The sequence below is a fragment of the Chelonia mydas genome, chromosome 1, assembly GCF_015237465.2.
Source record: "Chelonia mydas isolate rCheMyd1 chromosome 1, rCheMyd1.pri.v2, whole genome shotgun sequence".
In the NCBI taxonomy this organism is placed as follows: Eukaryota; Metazoa; Chordata; order Testudines; family Cheloniidae; genus Chelonia; species Chelonia mydas.
This window is the reverse complement of record NC_057849.1, coordinates 204,260,608-204,277,128: the sequence shown is the minus strand read 5'-3', so window position 1 is coordinate 204,277,128 and position 16,521 is coordinate 204,260,608. Positions and strand designations below refer to the sequence as shown.

At 47.4% G+C, this 16,521-nt stretch overlaps 1 protein-coding gene across 1 annotated transcript in view; it reads left to right on the top strand.

The window, feature by feature from the left end:
* Positions 1-478: 478 nt before the first annotated feature.
* Positions 479-16,521, top strand: part of TBX15 (T-box transcription factor 15) — a 134,089-nt gene continuing 118,046 nt past the window's right edge. Inside the window, exon 1 of the mRNA XM_007067870.4 lies at positions 479-1,423. Within this exon, the coding sequence (XP_007067932.3) occupies positions 1,222-1,423 (202 nt within the window). The 5' untranslated portion in view covers positions 479-1,221. The remainder of the gene's footprint in view (positions 1,424-16,521) is intronic.

Genomic DNA, 16,521 nt, shown 5'->3' with positions numbered 1-16,521 from the left:
AATGCTCAGCGCTGTGTTTATCTTTCTAGCTAATCATTCAAAATATGTTTCTTGCTGAAAGAAAAATATGAGCGGAAACATATCGTGAGGTTTTTTTCTTGGTAAATAGAGCTATTTTTCTGTTTACTACCAACTCACTACCCAGGTGGTTATACAGATATATACTATTATTTATTTATGTGTATATACATCTCAAACAGCGCTGTATGAAAAATCCATAATTAAGGTTTTGAATAAATATCCAGACAACTGCCTGTGCCAGAGTTGGACTTGACCGGATTTTCTCTGGCGGGATAAAATTATACACTAGCAAAAGAACATGGAAAAAATCCAAATGCCAAAATACAAGGTAGTCCCAATGGCAGCAAATATTTAAAACTTAGGGCAAAATGGCGCAGTCAGTTTAACGCCGATTTCACAGCCCGATGGTTATCAAAATCACTTAAAAAACTGACATGGTTCTGAGGGAAGACGGGTCTCATACACAAAGCCCTTATTTTTGAAAGGGAAACCACCACCAGCAGCAGCAGCAGCAACAAAGACAACAGCGCGGCGTTTGAGGGCGTCCTGCAAACAGTCCCACGTTTTAAGGCCCTTCCAAATACTCTGGTGCTTTAGTGGCCAGAAGTCGCTAAAAACTCTGGGTGCGGAGGGGATTAGATAAGCGTTGGCGTTGTCACCGCGCTGCATTTATAGCGAGCTTTTCCCCCCTGCCCGTCTCCATTCATCAAAGGGTTAATTCTCCTCCAGGGTTCCAGGACCCACCAGGCCAAATTCTTAGCCCTCAAGCCTGAGTCTCCCTCCCCTCCTCATTGGGTTTCAGCTTTTGGGTTTCTCTCCTTCCCTTCCTCCTATTGGCCAGGGACTTTTTTTTTTTTTTTTTTTTTGACAGGCGCAAGCAGCCTGCCTAACTCTTTGGGAAAAAAATTCCCAGAAGTTTGTATCAATCAGAGGGAGGCAGAAGGGGAAGGAGAGAGAGAGGGGGGAAAAAAGATGCAATCCAGCCTGCAACCCCTCTGAGCAAGTGCTGAGGACCTGGGCTGCCCACTCTCGCCCGGCCCTGCCTCATGTAGAGCCGACAGAGGACTCAGGGCTCTTCTGGAGGCGCAGCTGGGGAGGGGCTGGTGGGGAGAGAGGCGACGGGCTTTGCCTCTGCTCCCCAAGCTCTGCCGTCCGAGCCCCCGGTTGCTCCTCTGGCGCGGCTCCGGGCTGGGGGCTAAGATGAGTGAGCGGAGAAGATCTGCAGTAGCCCTCAGCTCCCGGGCTCACGCTTTCTCGGTAGAAGCCTTGATTGGGACAAATAAAAAGCGGAAACTGCGAGACTGGGAGGACAAGGGGTTGGATTTGTCCATGGAGAGCCTCAGCCCCAATGGCCAGCTAGGGGAGAACGAAGACCCGACCCAGTGCCTGGACCTCAACCCCGGTTAGTGACCCGCCTTTTCTATCCCCACCGCGCTCCCCAAAGAGCCCCTCGCAGCCGCCCGTGCGCGGCCCGGAGCAGCCGCGGGCCCCTTGGCGGGCCTTGCCCAGCCCCCGCTCTCCTGCCTGGCGGAGAGGGGACTGTCTCCCGCCCGGCCAGACTCCCTTTCTCTGGCTCTGACAGCCCCCAGGCGGGGCACGGCGCCGCTGCTTCCCCCCCGCTCTCTCCAGCGCGCTGGGCATTGCTAGCTGCCGGCTGGCTTCGGACACCCGCCTTTCCTTGCGCCGCCGCTTTGCAGGGCGCCGAGCAGCTAGTGCCATTTCTGAGCACTAGTGCACTGGAGAGTGTGTGTGTGCGTGTGTGCGGGGGGGGGGGGGTCAATACTGCGGGGCGAGGTGGTTCCCCCGGTTCCGGACTCCCAAGCACGCTCTGTGAGCTGCCTCGCCCGGCTTTTGCAGACTCTTGGCTCCCATGAAAACAAAAGCGCCCAGTCCGGGGCGAACAGCTGTTGGCAGGAGGCGAAAGCTCCAGCCGGCCTGACGGAGCGGCGACTGCGAGAAACGCCCGTGCTGGGGCTGGCCAGTGAAAGCAGCACAGAAACGCAGGGAGCAGCGGGCGTGGGTAAAATGCCCTGTGCAGCGAAGCCCGCCCTGAGCGGCCCCAGGGGGCTGGGGCCTGATCCTGACCCCGGGGAGGCCGACGGGCAAAGTGCCATTGAGGGTGGAGGCGGCAGGATCGGGCCCCGGAGGGAGCTGGCGCTCGTGCCGACCTAGCGCTCTGTGCTGGGGAGAGAGGTCCCAGCGCCGCAGTGACAGGCCCGCAGCAGCCGCCAACGGCTCAGGCCGACAGCCCCGGGCCATACGGGCCTGTCCCGCTTTGGGCCGGGCTCGCCCTTAGGTTCGGTGGGGAGCTCTGCTCCCGGCCAGGCGGCCCCTGGTAACTGTATGATCTCCCCGCTTGCGCCCTGGGCCTGGCCCTCCTCGATTCCAGCCTTTCCGGTAGAAAGGGAAAGGGAACGAAATGAAACGCATTAAAAGACGGCTGAATTACAGTCCTAGGTTCAATACCGCCTACGTGCATTCAATGACAGATACTGGGTAATATGTGGAAAACAACCCCCGGGGGTAACAACACAAAAGGTAAAAGACAGGCCGGTTGGCCGCAGCTCGGATTCCTGCTGAGGATTGTCTGGGAGAACAGGCTGGATTCTCTCACTCAGTTTTTACTTGTTTTAAAAAAGAATTAAAATATTGACTTAATTAAGAGATTTGCCTGAGTGAAAAATTCAACTATTGTCCCTTGGTGATTTTACTCATGCCTAATTTCCATTTTAAAAAGCAAATGTATTCCACAGAAGTCCCTGTCTGTAAATGTTCTCAGGGAGTACAGAAGTACTGATCAATGCCACGGCTAGAGCTACCGGGGGAAAGAAAACAGACACTGGATGAAAACTATTCCTTTTCACCCGATGAACAACCGTCTTGCTAGGCTAGTTGCCTTCGGCTCGTCGCGGCTACACAATATCTTAAAATGCGATTACAGCAATTATTATTACCATTATTATTATGATTAGTGGCGAAAGGTAATTCTAAATAATGTCCAAATCACTTTTTGTGTCTGGGGAAAGAAGAGTTTTCGGTTCCTCGCTGAAAAAATCAATTTCTCCTGTACTCACTTGAACCCACGATACTTTGGGACGCAAATACGTAATTTTTTGTACAATTTTAAATGACTAAATAAAGATCGCTTTTCTCAAATCCAGCATAAAAATCGGACAGAAAGGTACCGGTCAAAAGTTTACAATTGTAAAAAAGGATTTTAAAAAAAGGAAGGTGGGAAAATATTGAAAATTCTCGAGACCCTTTCCCCCTCCCTCCAGCTCTCAAGGAATTTTATGATTAATAATAGTTATCTGAATTGCAACAACTTCAGTTTCTTCTCCCTATGTAACCCAAAGAGACCTGCCTAAAATTTTATGGTTAGGGAATTCCCTGTGAAGAAAATGCTCCCTAGCAATGAGAAAGAGTGGAGACAAGAATAAAAAGAAAGAGAGAGAAGTAAATCTAGTTTACTAATTATTCCTCAAGAAAATCAATCATTCAACCAATAAAATCCCTTCTTCAGTAATCTGGCAGATCTGCGTGTTATCCCGTTTTTTGTTATTTTAATTTCCAATTAATACCTTTATTGGAGGTTACACACAAAACATAAGACTGTTTAACTTGTCCATTTCTGCATGAATCTGGAATAAAGAGAGACACCCCAAAGCGCCAGACTTGGAAAGCGGGTAAACACGGCTGCTAACGTCTGAAATACTGGAAAGCAAAGTGTTTTCATAAAGCACAGCAAATCAAGACCAGATTTTAAAATCATTTTTAGGGTGCTAGTATAAATATAAAAAAAATCTGCGAGTGCAATTTGCACAATCACTTCATTAAATCAATTCAGTCCAAATCTACTGTAGTTTTCCTTTGCTACTGGGTGAAAACAGATTAGCTGTTATAGATACAAACATATATATATATATATACATGTAGACCATATACCATGCTTATTTACAATAACAAAATTACCAATTAAATGCAAACTTTGAAGCTAAAGTATTTAAACTTAATAAATCTCAAAAGGTGCATTAGAAGATAAATAAAAAAGATAATAGCCCAAATTCAAAGTGTTTGCACCAAATATTACAGCAAATAATCAACAATGTTGTACGTCGACAATGGATTTATTCTTATTACTTCCCATCAATTCCATATTTTCAAGCCAGCCAACTTTTGTTAAAAGTTTTCCGTTACCTACCAGGGTTTAATTTTAATTTTATTAAATTGAAATTAAAGAAACAAAATTGGATACCGAGAGGTTTTAGAATCATGACAATTAGGCCGAGCATAAAATATTCTAAATAATAACAATGCATAATAAGTAACCAATACTTAAAAACCAATCATTAATAGTAATTCATGCTACTATATTGCGACGTCTGTCTGTATAGACTACTATGTAATGGAAGCCGGGCGTAGCTGGGACTCGTTTGCTACTTCAATTCCATAGTTTTCTCTTTGTTATCAAGGCGACTGGGGTTTGGGTTTAGTAGGGGGTAGCTGAGGTGTTAACGCCTCTCCCCGGGGACCTGCCCGAGCGAGCGGGACGACTGGATGCTGTCGGAATTGGGGGTGAATTGCGTGTTCTGGGACCCCTGCTCCCTTCCCTAAGGAGACGAAGCTAATGCCGGTGTTGCTGCCGGACGCTGCGTCTCCTTTTCAGTCTTGTCTGGCAGCGCCCTTTTTGCGACTCTCCCGCTGCATCGGGCCAGAGCCATTCCGCACAAAACCGCGTGCACCTGGGGAGGGGGGGGGGCAAACCTCGGCACGTCCACACGTCTCCCTTTCGGTTAAACAAACCGCCGAGTATTGGGACTTGCCGGCCATGCCCAAGGCCTTGCGTGAGGGTGTATTCAACAGTGACGAGACCTGAGCGCCTAAGGCGGACAGAGCCCGCGCTTCTCCCGAAGTGAAGGGCACTGCCCGCTGGCCGGACGTGCTCTGTGACTCGGAGAAAGCTTCGGGGTTTACAGAGCTCTCTCCGGCAGATGCGCGTCGCTAATGCCTGAGCCGTGACTCCCGCCGGCAGAGTGACCGGGCCGGTTTAGGAGGCTCGGTTGAGGCAGGGCTGAAGCTGGATTTGAATCACAGCGTCAGGGGAAAGGCACTCGGGGTGACGCCCCCCTCGCGGGTGAGCGGGGGTCTTGGGCAATGTGCGCACGGCGTGGCCGGGCTCTTTGGAGACTTTCTAAGCGCGTGTGGGACGCGCAGAGCGACCCGGCGGCCGGTGCCGGTTTTCCCGGCCTGAGGAGCCGGGGCCGGAGCCCTACACGAATGGTGCGCACGGGCTGAGGCGCCCGGGGCTGGCTTATTCTGTAATGAGGCGATCAGCGCAGAGTCCTAGAAAGGAAAAACGCCCCACAAGTGTCACTACAGCCTTAAAAATGCGCCCTTGCTCCAGGCAGTGACACTGCGGCCCCGGACCCAGCCTGCTTCCTGCGCCCGCACCCCTGGCGCTGCGGCCGCCTGGCAAGGCCAGATCCCCGCCGCTCCGCTGGGTGGCTGGGCCGAGCAGGCCGGCTGGGGGGAGCCCGGCGCAGCAGGACGCTCGCTGGGTCTCAGAACTGGCCTTGCCACGGGGCCGCAGCGCCAGGGGTGCAGGGCAGGAAGCAGGCTGGGTCCCAGGGCAGCAGTGTAGTCCTGGGCTAGTGGTTCAGGCGATGGACTAGAAATCCATTGTGGTCTCCTCGCACAGGTTTGAATCCTGCTGATTACGGGTTTCTTTTTTGGGGGAGGGATAGCTCAGTGGTTTGAGCATTGGCCTGCTAAACCCAGGGTTGTGAGTTCAATCCTTGAGGGGGCCATTTGGGATCTGGGGCAAAAATGGGGGCTTGGTCCTGCTTTGAGCAGGGGGTTGGACTAGATGACCTCCTGAGGTCCCTTCCAACCCTGAGATTCTATGAATACCGCCGGGGCTGGGCTGGCCCTGCTGGGGCGTGTGCAGGGCCCGCTGCGTGCGGCTGGGCAAGGATGAGGGGCGAATATGAAGGAAAGCCCGCGGCAGCCCTGGGCCAGCGTGGAGCGCAGGGGAGTGGCACGGGGAGCTGCCGCGGGGCTGGGAGCTAATGGAGGACGCAGCCTGCCCACGCCTGGCAGGAGGCAGGCGCTGAAATCTCCTTTGACCAGGGCTGCGGCACATGCACCGCCTGGGGTGAAAGGGCCCCTCTGTCTGCGCCGCCGCACGGCTCCGGCGGGGGGCTTCCCTCGGGGGGCGGCGGAGCGGGGGCCGGCCAGGTTGACACGTGGGTGCCAGGCGCTGAGTGAGACCCTGCCGGGAGCCGAGCAGCTGCAGGCGGCCAGAGGGAAGCTCAGCACCCGGATCCGCGAGCCTCCCACCCCCTGCGAGCCACCTCCTCTCTTGCTCCCGCTGCGGCCCCCGGCAGCCGGACCTCCCTAGCCGAGGGTTTGCAGTGGCTCCGGAGCTGAGCTCGCGGCCGAGGGGAGCAATGACTCTGGTCCCTAGTGCTGCAGATTAACTGCTGCAGGGGCCTGGCTTTGACCTGCCCGGAACGGCCTCGCCTAGGCTACTCCCATCCCAGGGGCTTATCGCCCGAGCAGTAATGACGCTCGGCTCCGCGCTGCTGCCTGTCACCTGCGGATCTCAACGCGCGCTGCAAACACGAATGAGTCGGAGCGTCCCATGCCTCTGGGAAGTGGGTGAATATTATCCGCAGTTCAGAGATGGGGAAGACTAGCTGGTGGGTTAAATCAGACACTGAAATGCCCAGCCCCGTAACGGTTTTGGACCGTCAATCAATTAACACATATCCCTGGTGTCTCTGGGTTTCCAGGTATTTTCCAGGTATGATCAGCGCTAAAGTCCGCAGTGTCCTAATCACTGTATCTTTCAGTCCTATATGTATAATTTATTCATCATCATTTACAGCTGTATCTTTCATCAGTGACGGAGTGAAATTAGCAGGCTGGGGGGAGAGTTTAGTGAGCTCATCTGCTCATCAGAAATTTGTGGGTGAAGTTTCTCATGGTGACTGATAACCTCTGAAATCTGGATTCTCCTTTGAAGCACAGTTCTTCTCTCAGTTGCCGACGTTAGAGAGATAGGCAGGCCCATTATCTGTATTAGAGAGCGAGCGGGGGAGCGGGATCACAGTGGTGTGGTAAGCGTTTTTATTCTTTGAGTTTAAGATAGCCACACTACAAGCAGAGAAGCCACCAGTGAAATATGCACATTTCCCTAAACAGATGCCTGTAATACCTTGATGCTACACAGTCCTCCAGGATATTGTTTATGCCACATATTTTAAAGACGAAAATGTTTGAGAGTTTTACATTTTGTCAAATTCGATCAGCATTTCACATCCTTCTTCCTGTCAGGGCATACAGCCTAGTTACTGTGGGGCTTTAGAGGGAGAGAAAATAATACATTTTAGAAAGATCTAAAAAAGCTCCACCACACTGTCCTAATTTTATGGTGTGATGACTTGTGTCCTACTAAGATTAGAGACAAAAGCGTTACACCCTTGGCAAGGGGGGAATTCCCAGGGCCTTTCCATTGGTAGAAAGCTCTTATGCCTAGACCTAAGTGTTCATGAGCTATTCATCTTAAACCTGCCCCTGGCCTGAATACTGACCATCTTGCACTTTAGCATCATGTAATTTTGTGGGAGAAATTCCAGACTTTGAGGAAAGGAGAAAGCAAGGATGTCTAAAATAACTACAACAAACAGCGGCTGTCTAAATCTGCTCAGAGGTTTAGAACTGGGAAGTAATCCTGGCCAAGAGGGATTAGTGGGCAGAAAGCAGGTAAGAGAGTCAAAGGGCTGGTAATTCCTGCAACAATAAATACAGTTTACCACGTGCTTTCACAATTGATCCTAGAGATATAATCACCACTTTATTTGTTATTTTAATGTATATACATTATTACATACGTTCCTGTTCAGGTATGTGAATCTATGTATAATGTAATATACACAAGACATGTATGTTTATATATAGTTTAGAAATAAGAACATAAGAACAGCCATACTGGGTCAGACCAATGGTCCATCTAGCCCAGTATCTTGTCTTCCTACAGTGGCCAATGCCAGATACATCGGAGGGAATGAACAAACCTGGGCAATTATCAAGTGATCCATCCTTTGTCGTCCAGTCCCACCATCCGGCAGTCAGATGCTTAGGGACACTCAAAGCACGGGGTTGCATCCCTGACCATCTTGGCTAATAGCCATTGATGGACATATCCCCCATGGGCCTAAGCTGCAAAATATGGTTCAAGCTTTGGTTGTTTAGAGTTGAGTTTTGGTTAAGACCTATCTGATAGAGTGTGGTGAGGCAACCAGGGCAGAGGAAGAGGAGTTGAGAAACTTCAGTTCCATTCTTAATTCTGCCACTCACTTGGTGTGGAACCTTATACAGGTTAAGTCACCGTTCTGTGCTTCAGCTTGCCCATCTGTAAAATGGGGTGTATGAAAACTACTCCCCCTTTGTGATCTGCAGATCCCAAATGCTGTATTAGAATTAAGTGTTAGCTAGAAAGCTCTAAATGTGTATTTGAGCAGAAGTGGCTGAGACTGTGATAGTCTGTGCTGTATTTGATAATTTGAGGAAATAATAAAAATGTAACCTCCAGGACATGTATGCTCCCCCTGCGCTTTGCCCATAGAGTGGATGCTCTTGCTGTCAGAAGGTAGAGAAAAGGAGATGCAGCTGTCTAGATGGGAACCAGGAGTACAGTGTGGGAGCGCAGGCGAGGTTTGTGTTGCTCAAGTTCATCCAACCTTGACCTTTCATTCTTGAGGAAAGAGCGAGTGAATGAGAAGGGTTTATCTCTATAGTAATCTATATCTTATTGAATTGGTGGGCTTCGCTGTCATGCCTGTTAAACTCTTCCTGCAGGGAAGTGAATTACTCACACTGAACTAAGACTGCAGGTAATGGAATAATATGAAAAAATCCAGGAATTGTTTCCAAGACAGCAGAGTCTTAGAAAGGAGACAACATATCAAACAATGTTTTGCTTTCTTTGTTACTTATTTTGAATATCCAAAACTGTCCAAAATTATTCCATCTGCAGGAAGTGGGAAAAGGCAGGAATTCAAAGGACATTCTTGTGTGTGACGAGATCTCAGGGAAAATCCAAAGAGCTTCAGTTACAGGCACAAGTCAAGTAACTTCCTACTAACCATCCATCACGTCTCTTTCCTCCCACTTCAGGCTGAGCTTTTATATCAAATATCAGCTTAGCTAGTCTCCCTCAGGCAGAGGTGTCCTGGTCTATCTATATCTGTCTTTACAGAAAACTGATGCCTTTTTCAGATGGAAAAGCAAGAGCGAGATCGTGAGACCCTGGCTCAATGCAGGGGATGGATTAGATGATCTCTTGAGGTTCCTTCGAGCCCTACATTTCTATTATTCTACAATTGTAAGTCTGGTACCTCCAGAGAAGAACGTTTCTATTGCTGTAGGGCCTGATCCTGCAAACCCCTCTTCACATGAGTAAGAATTACTCACACAAGTCAAGTATTCCTATTGAAGTCAATGGATTTCTTGCATGAAACAAGGTTTGCAGTCTTGGGCCCTCAAGGACCAACATGGTTTTAAAATCTCTCTGTCTCTCTCTGAGCCCTGGGCTATATTATAAAATGTGCTGGTGTAACAATACCCATTAAAATCAATGCAATTACACAGGGGCAAACCCCTAATGTACATTTACTGAAACTCGTTCAAAAAGCACTTCAACCAATTTATGCTTTAAGCTAAATCAGTTTAAGTGCAATGTAAACCAGTTTAAGTGCATCTATAGCAGGGGTTTATGCTGGTGTAACTAAATCAATATTTTAGTTACATTGGTGGGAATTTTCTACTATAAGAACATAAGAATGGCCATACTGGGTCAGACCAAAGGTCCATCTAGCCCAGCATCCTGCCTTCCGACAGTGGCCAATGCCAGGTGCCCCAGAGGGAATGAACAGACCAGGTAATCATCAAGTGATCCATCCCCTGTCGCTCATTCCCAGCTTCTGGCAAACAGAGACTCGGGACACCATCCCTGCCCATCCTGGCTAATAGCCATTGCTGGACCTGTCCTCCATGAACTTATGTAGTTCTTTCTTGAACCCTGTTATAGTCTTGGCCTTCACAACATCCTCCGGCAAGGAGTTCCACAGGTTGACTGCATTGTGTGAAAAAATACTTCCTTTAAGTATTAGTATACTATATAAAAGGTTTCTGACATTATCATAGTTTCCCAGAAGGCCTGGGTTTCTCAGTACCTAGCGATGGAATTTTATTAGTTTGTGACCAAATATTAGTGCTCAAACATCTTGTGCAAACACTTTTAATGATATTGTATGGTTTGCAGCAGGGGAGAGGGAAGCATTTAATATTAAATAGTAGAAGCAGAGGTGAAATGATGAGAATTTGCTAGTCAGGGTGCATGGTGTTCCCAGCTTTCATTTAATCTTTTAGGTTGAACCACAGTAGCCTTTTAAATGAACAAATGAACGAAAAAACACTTCCATCTTTGCTAAAAATGGTACATCTCCGCTGGCCGCAGCAACAATGGGAAGCATAGTATAAACAGGACTCCAGGTAGCCCTTGTCTTTTAAAGCGCCTTGTCATCTAACCCTCCTTAGAGCTGGTCTACACAACACAATGTTAAAAATATTGGCATTCTCCAGTACCATATCTACACGAGAGCTTCCTCAACTGGTATCACTAATAGTGATGCACTGCACGTTGTTAGCAACACTGGGATATTTTTCAGAAAAAAATGTCAGTCTAGACAAGGCCTTTGAGCCTCAGTGTCACCCTCTGTAAAATACAGATAATAATATTAACCTAACTGATTGGTAAAGCACTTTGAGATCCTTGGGTAGAAAATACTTCTTCTTCTTCTGGTAATATTTGTAAGGCCCAACAGTGACAGTGGCTAGAAAAATGCAAAGTGTTATTATTGTAAAATTAAACTGAAATGTTACTGGAAGCCAGTAAAGACATTTTACAACTGTAACATAATCAGAAAACCTAGGTCCAGTTAAAGCTCTATCAGCAGCATTCATACCAAAACCAATATTTTAACTGAGTAGACTGGCAGACCAGAAAATGATGAGTTACAAAATCATTCAGAGAAGTGACAAAAGGATTAGATAAATGAATATCTCCACGAGCCATTTTCTAAGTAGCCCTATTGATCTGACAATATTGTGAAGATGGTGTGAAGAAGATCCAGTGACAGATGCAAAATAGTTGTCCAAAGATTGCTCCAGAGACAATGTAAGATATAAAATGTTTGTTAAAATGTTAAAATCTATATTGGTAAATGTAAATTATGACTGTAATGTAGGCCAGAGTGAGGCCAGCAAATACTTCAGCCCAGCCACTAACACTTTGTCTTCCTAAGATTTACTTCCATGTTCACATCTAATCTGTCTCTGTTTCCCCACCACACAGACAAGGGCTCTGCCTTCCATGATGGGCACATAGGAAACACCTAGAGCGTTGTCAAATGTACATCACCAGTGACATCCACAGCAGGCAGGAAGCTGGTGGGCATAGCTTGGAAAGAAGTTACTGCCAACCAGCCTTAAAATAACGGATTTACAGTTTCTGAAGAGTAGCTTACAAACTGGTTAGTAACTGATACAAGTTATATTAATAATCAGCACATTTCTGTGGATGTGATCCCAATATTGAGGCCTTGGTGCTCAGTGAATTAGTGCACCAGCACCTCACCTTACCTTTGGAGAGCTGCATTCAACTCTAGACCAGGTCACAAGGGAACATAAATTTGGTGGTCTCTCATCAAAAACTCTAATAAACATCTGCACACATTGCAAAACCTCCACATAATTTATACAGCTGAGCTGCTGAAGATGTCCCAGGATTGAAATAGGGATGCAGATCAGGACTGAGGGTGCTTCAGCAGAGCTATTTGTGGAAGTTTGCATAGCAAATTGCATACACTATATTGCCTCAAGGCTATATTGTTAGAACCTAGCACTGTTATGATTTTCAGTTAATCAATACATTATTTTAAGAAAATAAAACTAGTATTAGAGAGTGGCTGGATAATTATCTCACAAGTGCAGCGGCACAAGTTCCATCGGCAGGGAAGAATCACAGTTCCAAACTCAGGGTTACATTTTATAAACCTCTTTGTGGTCTCACAAGCCCCATAATTAATAATCTTTATAATCAGTATTATCAGACTGTCTATTGAACTGATCTGGACTGCCACACACCAACCCAAAGCTCACGATCGGGAGATGTCAGAGTGGCTCTGGTTTCTTCGATCAGTTTCACAGCACCAGCAATTCCTGAGGACTTCACATTGCGAAGTGTATTTACCTTGTGCAACTCTCCTGGGATCTAGATAGCGATGTCCAGTGTGGGGCTCAGGAAGGAAAGTTCTGTACATTCCCTCATCCCATTTGCTTCTTTCAGGAAAATTAGATTGAAGGTGATTTTCTCACAGTTACTAGGAACCAGCTTGGCGCTTTGATGAGCCTCAATCCCATTCAGAAATCCTTTTATAAGATCGAAGATGTTATTAGTTTAAATATCCAGCTGTTTTGGCTTGTTTATGACCTTTACAAATCACATTTTGTGTAACTTGGCTCCCAGATCTTCCCAGTGCTGTCCGGCTATCCCTACATCTTAGTCTGTGCGTCTGAAATCATTTGGATGTGCATTACATTTCGCCTGGTTTTATTCTGCCATTAGCTCTCCTGTGCATCTGGGTGAGAAAAGTACAGGAAATAAAATGAATAGGATCTGCTCATGTTCTCACAGTAGCTAACAGCAACACTCCCACTGGTTTCTGTGGGAGCAAGGTCTAGCCCATACATTATACTAAATGCTGCCTAAGCTTAAATAAACCTCCGTGAGATAATTGAGATGGGTGATCATAAATCTTTAGGCAACATTTCCTCTTGCAAATGTAGCAATTGCTTCTGAAATTGCTCTTTTTATGTATTTACCAGACACACACAAGGCTGTGATACTTTGGTCTAATTCTGACTGTTGGGTTTACTGTGTGGGTGGCTTAGTGATGCTGGTGACCTGTGATATACCGGTGGTCAGGCTGGATGGTCTGGTGGTCCCTTTTGGCCTTAAACTCTGACTATGACATACAACATTTAAAAACGAAATGAAGTAACAAAGTGCCTATTCTTTATCATGTTGTGGAAGATGATAAACCTAAAGTTATGCTGAAGTCTTGTTTACCTGCTAGCTACTGTATTAGGGACAGATCCTGTAAAGTGCTGAGCACCCACCATGCACAGTGGCTTTATGGTGCTGACCTTTTAGGTCTGAACCTTTGTGGCCTAATTTTCAGAGGTGCTGATCATCCAAAACTCCCACTGAAATCATCATGACCTCTTCCTTGGGCAGTTACCCGGGGTCTCAGCTACTCCAGTCAGGCATTCACCGCCAGCCACTGCCCTCCATCCACCCCATCTGTGGAGTCACCAGGTGTTCCTGATTTTTATCCTGGCATCTCTCTCTGATGTGCTGAGATGCTGGATCAATCATAGAGAAAGCTAGAGAGTTAGATCCACAAAGGGACTTAGGTGCCTCACTGCCACTTAATGCAGCTGAGATGCACTTTATGCCCCTCAGATCCTCAAAGCCCCCTCTCAGCCACTGCCTAATGCTGTAGGCCTCTAAATTCCGATGGTGCCTAAGGCTACCTCGACACTACACACCACTTTATGTGGCACGGAGGGGCTGCGTAGTTACACGCCATACTGAAAAACACACCGTGTCCCCACTGCTGTGTGTAGCTACACGTGTCAGTGAAAAGTTCTGGCAGGACAGGAGGGAGGTTTTCCCCACTGTATCCCCACTGCCAGAGCCTTTCCCTGGTGCCCGACTCTTTCCCTGCAGTGGGGAAAGGCTCTAGCAGCAGGGAAGCAGCAGGATAGCCTCTAAAAATATTAAAAATTGTATTAAAACATGTACTAAAAATAGCAGTGTAGATGGGAAAGCCTGGCTTGGGCTAGTAGAGAGCCATGTTAGGAATGTACTCGGGTTCATACCCACAGCCCTACTCACCTCACCGTCTACACTGCTACTTAAACCTGTGCTGGGGGGGCTGTCCAAGTACATATTCTACACATCGCCGAAAGAAGTTGCCATCCGGTGGTCATGTGCACAGCTGACTTGAGTCCTGATGCTGCTGAGTTGCTTGGCACCCTAGCTCACACCTAAGCCCTGGTGGGATTTTCAAACTAGGTATTCCCTCACCTGCATGGCCCAACCTGGCAGGTGTGTTCAAAGAGTGCCTAACCCCCACAAAAGATGGTGAGGGGTGATTAGCTGGGGAATTTTGGGGGCTTGTGCATGTATGTATGCATACATATCCACAGAATACCCAATAGGCCAGAGCTAGGGCACTCCCCTTGGATGTGGAAGAGCTGGGTTCAAGACCCTGCACAAAAAATTATTTCTACACAGTGGAACAGCTTCAATGAGTGCTTGAGAGAGGCCATAAAGAAAGCCTTCCTCCTGCTAAGAACTCCCAATAGCCTGGTAGTCAGGTACCTCTGCTGGGATATAAGAAATCCCAGTTCAAGGCCCTCCAGCCCAGAGTTTGGTGCCTAACTCCCTTTGATGAATGAGGCTTTGGCCCCACCCCTCTCCTTGTCATTTCCGACTGGTTAGCTTAGACAGCTTCTTGCTCAGTCTGCAGTCTTCTGAGGATCCCTTTCTAAAGCACCTAACTCTCCTTATGCATTTTATTTGGGGTGCCTAGGAATTCTAGGCTGAGGATTCCACTGGGTGGCAGGGTGCCCAAAATTAGGTGTTGCAATGCTTATGTCTCTTTGTGGCTCTAGGTCCGGCTGACTGCTTTTTGCAAATGGAAGGAATCAAGTCCACCTCCAGTGTAAAGTTACCAGGCGGTAATGCTCCTCATGCTTTCTATCTGGTTGTCAGTTTAGGTTTTTTATAACGTGCTCATCATTGTGGCATTCTAGCATGTGACCTCTTTATTGTGTAACTTCTTCACAGCCCGTAACGCAAGACCACTCGGAGACTGTGCTTTTAACGTAAGAAGTTGGATCTACCCTTCAAAGCAGTATGCTTAAGGTGTGTGGGAAGGCTTGGAAACATATAGTACAGCGCATAGTCCTGGCTGCCTAAACGTTTTTATTTCACTCTCAAATTTAAAAAATAAACAAAAGATTTATTGTTCTAGGATTTTGGGGTTTCCTGTCCAGGCTGCTTGGAGCAAATAAAAAAGCGTCCATCAAACAACTCAGGTAAAGGCTCTGTCTGTTCCCCAGCACTGCAGGCATATTATCAGCTTTAATGCTAGTGATACCCATGCAAGACTGTAGCATGGCAGGTCTGCTGTGCAAATCTTGTAACTTTCTGGCTGGGTGGCAGAAAGGTTGTGTTGCCCTCTTAGCGACTGCTCAGGTTAGCCCTGAAACAGTAGCTCTGTTTGCTCCTGGAGTCAAGAAAACCCTCACAAAGAGCTGGGATTGGTGTGGAGATTTGTAGTGATTTGTTTCGATATTGCAGAAAATGGTGTTGGTGAATAGACTTTGTGAGGCTATACTTACACGATAGGGCTTTACCTATTTCCTTTATTAAGGAATGTGTGCTGAAGTGCTGGCTCATCTGAGGGGGTCCAGATTTGTTGTTTGATCAGCGGTAAGAAGCTGGGGCGGGGGGGGGGGGGGGGGGGAGAGGGGATGTGGTTTTCCAGGAAAATTTGGGGAATTGTCACTTTTTTATAAAAATGAAGACAGGATCAGTCAGATTTATACAGGACACAATAGCAAATGATCCAGTACAATCATAACCTTTAGCAAATCAAATCTACCGAAAAGAAGGCTTTGGGCACTAATGGTCCCCTTCCACCATATCAACCCGTCCCTTGAAGAGGCGTTTGGAGATAGCAGCTGGACAGGGGGTCCATTGGGCTCCTGTAGGAGCTGAGCTACTCCAGGCTGAGAAGCTGCGCTGGGGAAATAGATCAAAGAGAACCCTGAGAGCCACAGGAATGATCCATTATTATTGTTGTTGTTGTTGCTGTAGTGCCTAACAGCCTCAGTTAGGGTCAAGCTTCCTGGGGGTACAGTTTCTGCTCTAAAGAGGTTGCGATCGAGATAGGCATGATAGACAAAGGGGGAAGGCAAAGGGTGCAACATACAAGTAAAGTGATCAACGATCACGTATATTTTTAAATTTTTGTTTTGATTATATAGATCTATAAAATCATGACCCGGGTGGAGTGATGGGGCAATCAGGAACAGAGGAGTTAATAGGAGCACAAAAGTAAGAAACAAGACAGAGATGGGGGGATTGATGGATGAGGGAGAGAAGAGGGACTACAGAGAGAAAGAAAGAAAAGGGGAGAGTTAGGGGCCTGAGCACACCACATCCCCAGACTGTGTGATGCATGAAGGGGAATTTGATGTTTTTTCCTCCCCTTGGTGGGTTTTTGCACATAGGGACAAGCCTGGCTCTTGAAGGGAATAGACAGAACCTATTAACTACAGTCCAATGTCATTTATGCA